At 50.9% G+C, this 9,438-nt stretch overlaps 4 protein-coding genes across 4 annotated transcripts; 1 reads left to right on the top strand and 3 right to left on the bottom strand.

Annotated features, from left to right (window-relative positions):
* Nucleotides 1-808: 808 nt before the first annotated feature.
* BDZ83DRAFT_645545 (uncharacterized protein) lies at nt 809-1,650 on the bottom strand. Its single transcript, XM_060509856.1, has 3 exons — nt 1,482-1,650; nt 1,385-1,420; nt 809-1,305 (listed from the first exon to the last, which is right to left on the bottom strand). Exons 1-3 carry the CDS (start codon nt 1,506-1,508, stop codon nt 1,132-1,134), a joined length of 237 nt encoding a protein of 78 aa, XP_060357060.1. The 5' UTR covers nt 1,509-1,650; the 3' UTR covers nt 809-1,131.
* An 842-nt stretch (nt 1,651-2,492) lies between these two features.
* On the bottom strand, nt 2,493-3,854 carry BDZ83DRAFT_595890 (major facilitator superfamily transporter; the record flags this gene model as incomplete). The annotated part of the gene is made up of 2 exons (XM_060506828.1): nt 2,493-3,631; nt 3,695-3,854. 2 exons carry the CDS (start codon nt 3,852-3,854, stop codon nt 2,493-2,495), a joined length of 1,299 nt encoding a protein of 432 aa, XP_060357059.1.
* Nucleotides 3,855-5,111: 1,257 nt separating this feature from the next.
* Nucleotides 5,112-7,609, top strand: BDZ83DRAFT_645537 (heterokaryon incompatibility protein-domain-containing protein). Its single transcript, XM_060509855.1, has one exon. It carries the CDS (start codon nt 5,158-5,160, stop codon nt 7,261-7,263), a length of 2,106 nt encoding a protein of 701 aa, XP_060357058.1. The 5' UTR covers nt 5,112-5,157; the 3' UTR covers nt 7,264-7,609.
* On the bottom strand, nt 7,586-9,334 carry BDZ83DRAFT_645536 (uncharacterized protein). Its single transcript, XM_060509854.1, has one exon. The coding sequence runs from the start codon at nt 9,166-9,168 to the stop codon at nt 7,618-7,620; it is 1,551 nt and encodes a 516-aa protein (XP_060357057.1). The 5' UTR covers nt 9,169-9,334; the 3' UTR covers nt 7,586-7,617.
* Between the last annotated feature and the right edge of the window lie 104 nt (nt 9,335-9,438).

Here is a 9,438-nt window from a genome sequence, read left to right as displayed (position 1 = left end):
GAATCCAAGAAGCGGCCAGGATATTTGATATACGGACGCACTGGTCCCCGGGACACCAGGGCATCGAAGGAAACGAGGCCGCGGACCGGCTGGCCAAAGAAGGAACGACACTGCCGGCGCGGATGGGTCAAATGGCAACACTAGCGGGCATCAAGCGGCTTGCAAGGGAAAAATTACAAAGCCAGCACAGGAGATGGTGGTATAAAGAGCGAAGGCCGCGGTACGCGGACTTGGGGCTTGAGGCAGCTCTGTCCAGCCCTCCTGAACTGGCCTTGCCGCGGGCTACGTTACATCACCTGCTGGCGGCACGATCGGGTCACGGGGACTTCGAGCAATATCACCGACGTTTCAACCACGACGACGCTCTAATGATGTGCTCTTGTGGAGAGGCGAAAGACGTGGACCACCTGGTCTACTGTCGACTAACGCTGGCGAGGAGGCAACGGTGGCCGACCCTCCACTCTCGCAGTATGCCCGAGCCCATAGGTCCTATGGGATCTCTCGAGGCCTACTTCAAGAGATTAATCACCGACCCACGAGGCTTCGAGGCCTTTCTCCGCGTGACGGACTTCTTCCAGAAGATCTGTCTGCGGTAGCAGCATCCACACCTAGGTAGATGTGAGTGCGGACTACAAAGAACCTCCCGATTCCAAGGGACGATTTGGGAAAGAATGAAACTGGGGCACCAGCGGGAACCGGGGACAGACAGAACGCGTAGTGGCCACAAGGCATGATTTGGAGGACGATGTAAAGAGACGACGTACTGTAGAGTAGGTAGCCTTGGCTCACGGCCCTCCACGCCATATACCCTTCGGGAGGTCTGCGGTAAGGGCTCTAGCCCGGCCGCCACGGCGTTAAATACAACAACAACAACAACAACAACAACAACAGGGGCAGTTGCGAGTGCTCCTCCTAAGGTGAGTTTCCAGATATGATGTTGGAAATCTACATCGATCAGCATCGTGGCTAAGTAGAAGACTTGGCAGCGCATGGCTCAGGATAGGCATGTGTGCTTGGAATTACCTAGACGATCATTCTCTTTCTGATTTATTTGTCAGTGAACTTGTTCTGCTATTGCAGCGTTGCGAAAGTACGCCAGATTGGTTACTCTGAAGGGATGTACTCACCTCATCATTCGGGTATTGGTATTCTGACAAGAGCATAGTCAATACGGTGATGATATTTCGAGCTCATTGGCAAAAAATACGTACTCCCGGAGCTCATGGAGTGATATGTACGGCCATTCTCAACCTCATGCTCCAAAATGCTTGATCTCAGTGAAGCCACCGATGAGTCTTCGAAAAGCTTTGAACGAATCGGAACATAATCAGCGAGGTTCTGGAAACCCAAATACTCCGACAAAAGCCAAAATGCGTGGACTCACATCACCTGTTGATATTCCATCATCTGCCTCAATTTCCTGCAATTGTTGTCGTCAGCCAGTCATGACATGAACCGCACAGACAATCAGGCAAGCTTACGGCGTGCGGATGTTCGGTTTGCTGCATTCTTGCGGGATATGAGTCGCTAATTGATACTTGACAATCTACTCGCCTTGGGAATACGCTCCCAACAAATACACCTGGATCTCTAGGGTAGATCAGTCAATGAGTAGGAACCGAGACAAGAGTCAAGACGAAAGGGCAGTTCAACCCGAGGCACAGGAGGTTGGAATTGAGTAGAGGAGGGGAACGTGCGTTATAAATACATCGCAGGCAGGAGTGGCGTATCCCAAGTTCCAACATACTTCTAGTGCCGGACTTGATGTTTATCGGCGGAGTAAAGTCCCATCAATCGGTTCTCGAACAGGCATCTGAACTTGCGCCTGCACCAACAGCGCAGGCTTGCACAACAGACAGTGGCTTGTCATTGGCTCATAACTCCGCGCCCAGAGTTAAAGCGGAGTATCATGCGGTCCCTGGCTCAAGCAACACGTGTGATAGGTTACGTTTGCGGGCGTGAGGTGATAACCCCGTACGGGACGGCCGGGCTTAGTTACGCTGTAGCCGGGGAAAGGCTCCCACTCTCCATGGGACAAACAATTGGAAGAAATTGGCCAGGAGCCACTCTAAACCTCGGGCCTTTGTCCCTGTATGGTATCATCCTGCAGCTTTCTACAATTACGCCACGTTTCTCGGCGTTGAAGCCTGTCTAGTTGAAGGTCTCAACTGCTGGCGACGGCTAAGCAGCTGTGTGATTCTTGGTGTCGCCTGTTTCCCCAAGAAACCTAGACAACCCCTCCAGACGACACGAAGTTGTGTTTTAGGTCCAGTACTACACATGCTTGATATTCTATAGAATCGTTAATGCCTATCATTGCGTTGGCACTGACGATCTATTGGCAGTCGCCCTTTCAAGTTCCATGCCTCAGACCTTGAGCCAGATCTACATTCTGCAGTAGGGAAATTGTAGTAGCAATACAGGCCCGACTGGTCTCATCAAGCGCTGTGAGAAACAAACATGGTGGTGCATGGTTCAATGTGAGCAAACACCTATCGTTTAGCAGCCTGCCGCACCAACGGCCAACCGAGAGCACCAATCGATGAAGCCAACATCATCGATCCAGTGTACAAGATTAACGGCGCAAACCGCCCAAGACCGTACCCATTTGTCAGAGGTCTCATCACCAGCGGTGCAGAGATCGGGCCCGTCAGAATATTGCCGACACCTTTGCCAAATGCCATGAAACTGTATATGTGCCCCGGGTCTTCCGAGAGGGTCGATCCGAACTTGTTCCACAAACACGGGAATCCGCCCGTCGCCACGCCGAATACCAACGAAAAAGAAAGTAGGGGTACGAGGGATAAGGCATACCCCCAGACAGCAAAGGTCGCAACTGTGGCAATGAACGAGGAAGCAAAAACGAGGATGAACACGTTGTTGACGCGGTCTGTGATGTATCCGAGCGCGAGCTGACCAAAGATCGTGGCGAGATTGTTTGCGGCTAGAATCAGCGCCCCCATCGTCCCCGAGAAACCCAACGACGTTGCGTATATTGGTAGGTAGAGTGCGGGAATATAGTACCCGAGAGCTTCGAGGAAGTTGGTCAAGGCAAAGCAGTAGAATAGCGGCCTTTTGAAGAATTTGAAATCGCCCTTCTTTAGCGTACCCCGTCTTGAGGCTGGAAGCCGTCCTTTGATGAAGGGTATCATGGGGAGTAAAGTGACGAATTGTGCCACAGCCATGGCACGTAACGTTTTCTGATGCCCGTACTTTGCAAGGAGCGACTCGAGAAGGAATGGCAAGCCGACTCCGCTACAGCCAGCACCGGTAGACATGATTCCATATGCAAGACCTCTACGCTCGATAAACCACTCATTGAGCATCCGAAGAAGTGGATAGTTGACGAACAGAAAAGCAAAGCCGTAGAGGAACCCCTGGGTTGCGATGAGTGCAGGCACTGAAGTCGCAAAAGAGGCAGCCAGAAGGGATAAGGCGCATCCCGACCACCCGATAATGATCATGTATCGCTGCCATGCCTGGAAACGTGCTGCAAAGGGCGTTGCGAGTGGTCCGCCGAGGTAGTAGACACTGGTGGCAACGGTTCCAATGACGGCAATGTTGGAGTCATGTTTGAGGGTAGGGTGTTTTGAGTAGTAGTCTTGAAAGACGCCGTAGGACAGCGGGAAGCCTAGATATCCGTGTTAGTAAATGAGATGAGGCCATAGAAGACTTCAGCGTGCGACGAACATACCCCAGAGAACAGCTTCGGCAACAAAAGATGCAAGTATGAAGAGCCAAGCAGACAATCCTTTGTCTGCAGGGCGGATAGGCCGACTCGAGGCTTCATCTTGGATTTCTACCTCGCCACGGCGGACGGTCTCGAGGCTCAGGGTCTCGGAGTGAACGGACATTTCGTAAGACAGACTCTGAGAACATGCAAACAATCTAGAACTAGAGAAAAAATAGTACCTGATTCTGTCAGTTGGTATTCTAGTTAGCTCATATATGGCTGTTCAACTGCTCAACTGCTCAATCAAGGTGTTTGCTTCACGCTGGCGGTTGGCTTGTGCTCATATCGGAATATCATACCACTGGCCTGATGCAGGCTAAAGGCTAAATCTGCCTGCACTATGCACGCAGACCAAAGAGGTTCTTCTTATTCACCGAGATGATTGCGCGCTTTACTGCTGATGTGGGAAATAGCGATTATTTGCTTGCGCGACGTGGTTGTCTCTCCGTGCAGTTATGTGCTAGTACCTTATCTACAAGGAATACCTAGATCTAGCTCACCCTTTGCGGATCTAATTGGGACCTTGCGGACCCTTCCACAGCTCTTGAGCGGTAGCTTTTGAAACAAAATAACTAGGTACACATCCTGTTATGTCTCATCATTTTATCTCTATTGCTACTGAAGATCTATGCGACGCGCCCCGTTAACGCGACTCAGCCTCCTTGGAACGAGTGAACATTGGCCCCATGGACTAGCATCCATGTAACATCACTAAAAAGTTTCATATTAGAACGAAATCAATGGACTTCTCGGTTGGTTTAGATGACGTCGAAAGACCAATCCGCCTTCTAGCAGAAAAATCTCTTGGATGTGTGCGTGCGCGAGCTCCGTACTTAGATTACTAGCACACACAAGTTCAATGCTTCTTCGATCGCTAGCAGGTTTTGAGCTTAATCGGTTCCTCGAAACTCGACACTTATAATGTACGAAAAAGCGCTCACTTACTTACGTCAGTTCATTCATCATCAGTTGACTCCTTCGTTTGCTTTGCATCTGTACCAGTCTACACTGAATGCTGAGTCGTAGCCGCGAGATTCGAGGAGCGCATAATCAGAACAATGACTTCAAATCCCTCCCAAATTGTTATTTTTTATGCTCATTCGTTTTCGACTCTGAGCCTTCCTAGGTGGTCAATAGATAGTCCGATATCGTCCCAAGGAACTCTGCGCAAATAACTTCATTCTTCCCTCTCTGCTAGTGGACTTGACATTTCCATTTAGCCCTATCCTACTCACCTAGCTAGTTTTGGTAATTCCAGCCGAGGTTCTGCATGCTGTAGCCAGGCTGGCTGACCTTGGTCTGCTTAAGTAATGTTCGGGCAACCACATGAATGTCAGCTGATCAGAAGCTGAGTTCCTGGTTTTCCGCGAAGTTTCAGTGCCTGCCTACTACGATCGCATGAGGACTACGTAATTTACTTTGAGATGACCTTGGCAGTAGATGATCCACCTGCCTACTCACCACCGTCGTATGCATCAACAGTTTATACTCCTCTAGCGCACTCCGACGTGGTTCGGGTGTTGGCCCTTTACCCCGCCATTACTCACGATGCCGAGATTCAGTGCGAGCTATTGTCGACCGAGATATCCACTTGCCAGGAGCTCGAGCAGTCGTACGTGGCGTTGTCGTATGTCTGGGGGGACCTGAGCGATCTTCAGCTTGTCTATGTCAACGATCATGAGGTTTACATCGGAAGAAACCTTTCTGAGGCCCTCCGTCATCTTCGTCGTCGAGATCGTCCGATACGGCTCTGGACAGACGCGCTCTGTATCAACCAGAACGATATTGCGGAGCGAAACCACCAAGTTCATCAAATGCGCAACATCTATTCCTCCGCTTTGGAGACAGTTATTTACCTTGGAGATCATGATGGAAGCAACACCACAACCTCAGCATGGAACTTTCTCGAAAGACAGAGCGAGTGGGCACTAAACAAGGACGGCAACGAAGACACGCAATTACCGTTCACTCTCGAGGAAGATCTTATATACTTCAGAGGAGATGTGGCTGATGTTGAGCTCAGTGTCCTGAAAAAAGCCTGGTTCTTGCGCGTTTGGGTTCTCCAGGAAGTTGTTGTATCGAAGAAAGTGTCGATACAGTGCGGTCATCGTAGAGTCCCCTGGAACGACTTCTGCAAGCTCATATTGCTGAATCCACGATACCACGATCGCTATGGATACAGCATGCAAGCAATCGAAAGGGTCGATATCGTCCGCGACATGTTTCAGGCCCGCTGCGCCTACCAAGAGTCGCACAATTTGGCCCAACTCCGACCTTCCTGGCACACCCATGTCACCAACTATGGTGGTAGAAGCGCACACATCATTGACATGCTTGCCAGAGCTCGTCAGCTTGAAGCATCAGACCCCCGGGACAAAATCTTTGCTCTTCTTGGGATTTCAACGAACGTGGATCTTGACAATAGACTAATGGCTGTTGATTACGGCAAATCCAAAGTCGAGGTACAAACTGACTTGGCCCGCTACATCATGGAAGAACATAAGAGTCTCGACATATTGAGCTACGTTATTCACTCGATCAACGGCTTGTCTTCTTTACGTAGCTTTGGTCAAGCTGATGCGTTGCCTTCGTGGGTTCCTGACTGGGATGCAAGCCAGGTCACTCGAGGGCAGCGTCTGATGGCCATGCATGCCGCTGAACTCAACGAGGACTCACTACCTCTGGACCCCGCTAGCCCCATCGTTCCAACAATCTTGACTTACTTGAGTGAAGAGAAAGACGAGGAACGTGAAAGACGACAAGACATGGCCTCCAAGAGCATGGCATGGCTCAACGACAACAAGATCCTCCTAACGATGGGTTCGGTCATTGGCACCGTAACGCACGCCGGGCCCGACATCAGACTCCGGGGAGCTGATGAACTGTCATTTCAAGCAATCAGAAATCAATGCGACGACCCCACAGAGTTGCGCCAGAAAATCATGGCGAGATGGGCTCGGCTTCTTCTCCAGAAACACAGAAGGAAATACGTAGGGACCCACGATGACTCAAGACTGCCTTCTGGCCCATCGCAGAGTATGGACACTGTTCTTCGATCATTAGGGGATACTCCGGATTTTGGTTCCCACACAATCGAAAGTCATTTGTTCTCTAGAGGGCGACAGACAGCTGCCTGGTCCGGGGAAGGTGAGCAGGTTATCAACAGAGTCACTGACAGGACGAGCATGCTCGAAAATAAGTCTATCGGCTCCTACAATAGAACGGTCGATCCTCTTTCGAAATTTCACAAAGTTGTGTTACCACCCGGGGCGAGAAGGAACGATCTTATAGTCTCGTTACGTGGTGCGCGAGTGCCATTTGTTGTTCGGCCGATGGTCGACAGTCATGTCGCGGTGGAAATGGAAGAGGCTTACCTTTTTCCACTCCTCCGCGCAGGCTTCGACTTGTTGTGTATCGAGGACCCAGCCTTTCTCGGTCACTGCAAACTCGTCGGAGAATGCTTGGTCAATGAGTATGAGGACAGCCTCTGTCAAGCGGGCAACGAATGGGAGACTATCGCGTTTCACTGAAGATCTGCATGTATGTACACTCACAACAACACCAGCACCAGTGATCTTGGCAACTAAGATTAAATTTTGCTATCAAAACGAGTACCAAACCAACTTTTCAATCTGCTTTTTGAGTTTTCCGCCATTTTCGTCACACCGCCAGCTGCTTTGGCCCAGTCCCGGCACATAGCATTAGGCAGGAAGAAAAGCGAAATGATACAACTTTTATGAGACTCAAACCCAAAAATGAGCCTGCGACAGAATAGAAAGCAGAGTCAAAAACCGAGCGAGCCCATACTCCAAATCAAAGTTGCCAGACTAAGTGCCTTTGAATTCCATTGCAAAATAAGTGACCGGTCACTTATTTTGCAACGTTTACTTGGCAACACCGATGCAGGAGAAGCATCGCTTGAAGGAGTCGGCCTCAAGAGCGAATAGACCGCCGTGGTCGAGGAGGGTGGCGGGGTTCCAGATCTCGGGCTCGAGACGGCCAAGGAGACCAGTGTAGCTAGTGAGACCCTGAGGCTCGGTGACACCCCACGGGTTGCGCAGGACGATGTACTGCTTGTCGCCAATGACGCAGTAGCCGAGAACGGAGTAGGCGTGGTTGGCAACAATGTTGGCACCGTGGAACTCGCGGCCAGTGGCATAGGTATAAGCCGTCATGGGGTTGATGGTCTTGTTGTTGACACTGTTGGCGCGGACCAAGCCCAAAAGGGTGTGGGAAGAGTGGTTGTCACAGTTGTAGTAGTGAGGCGTGCGGCCATTGATCTGGGCCATGGCCTTGATGGGGTCACCGCAGTGAGTCTGGGTGATATCCGGCTGCTCAGAGTTGGAGCCAGTGATCCACTTGGCGAAAGCCTTCTCGTAGAGCGAGGGCCAAATGTCGGCGCCATCGCTGGAGCGGCAGTAGAGAGGCTCGTTGTCAGAGTTGTTGATGGGGATCTCGTAGTTGACGTCAACAGTCTCAGTCTTGTTGTTCTGCTTGCCACCCTTGTCGTGGAACTTCACAGACAAGAAACGCTTCTTGTCGTTGCCGTGGGTGTGAACGCGGGTGGCGCGGTTGATGGCGCTGGGGTCGGACCAGAACACAGAGAAGAGTGCAGAGACGAACCAACTGTTGCTTGAGCAGCCCTGAGTAGGGTCGTCGAACTTACGGTTGGTCTCACGGCGGTCACCAAGCTGGAACATGGTGATGTCGGAAATCAAGCGCTTGTTGACGCTCTGGAAGAAGTAGTCGTACATGTCGCGCCATGAGGCGTTGGGTGGCTGCCAGCGGCCCTTCTGCATTCTGAATGGAGTGACGAGTTCATTGATGGACATGGTAACCTTGCGGTTGGAAACAGTGTCGCCGAGCTCGTGGGCGTGGAGAACAAGGCGAAGCTTGCCGTTCTTCATGCGGGCCATCTTGACCTTGGCCTCCTTGAGGTCCTTAAGTCCGACCTTCTCGAGATCTTCGAGTCTGCGGACACCAGAGAAGTCGGGAGTCATGAGATCCCGCTCGTTGAGGATCTTCATGTCCTTCTCATCGTACATCTCAGCCTTCCTCTCCTTCTCGTTCAGTCTCATACCGGCGAAGAGAACAGAGTGGTGGCGCATATCAAAGAGCTCATCGTAGTCGGTCTGAAGAACATTTTGAAGGATCTGGGCAGCAGCCATGGAGTGACGGTCAATTCTGCGGCCAATGAGGGCCTCAGCCAAAGCGTAGGGATTGACGGCACCGACGCAGGGGTTTTTGGGTGGGGAGTCGGGACGGGGACCATCCTTGCTGAATTCGTGGTCTCTGTTCATGTCGACGAGGTCTTCATAGTCCTCCATGGTGCTCTGAGATGAAGAGCCGGGCATGCTCTCGATCTTGTGGCCAAGAATAGCCTCGACAAGGGCAATAACGTTGCTGTCTCTCTCGGAGCCGCGGATGTCGCCCATTTTGAATTTGAAAGTTAGGTAGAGTATGTTGTAATAAGCTAAAAAGATGTTGTGATTTGTTGATAGTGCTGAAGATTTGGACCTGAGCTGAAAACTTGCTGCTGCTGATGTTCACTTTATTAGAATTGCGTGACATTCGATGGGTCTTTATACCTTTTTAGACAGACTAGAAGATCACACTTTTCTCCAATTGTGCTTCAAACTTCGTCTCTGCAAGGTGAATCATGAATGCGTAAACCTCAACTCAAACAGCTCGTACGTGTTACGCAT

The sequence above is a fragment of the Colletotrichum acutatum genome, assembly GCF_030867785.1.
Source record: "Colletotrichum acutatum strain CBS 112980 chromosome Unknown BDZ83scaffold_338, whole genome shotgun sequence".
Lineage (NCBI taxonomy): Eukaryota > Fungi > Ascomycota > Sordariomycetes > Glomerellales > Glomerellaceae > Colletotrichum > Colletotrichum acutatum.
This window is presented reverse-complemented; position numbering and strand designations above follow the sequence as displayed.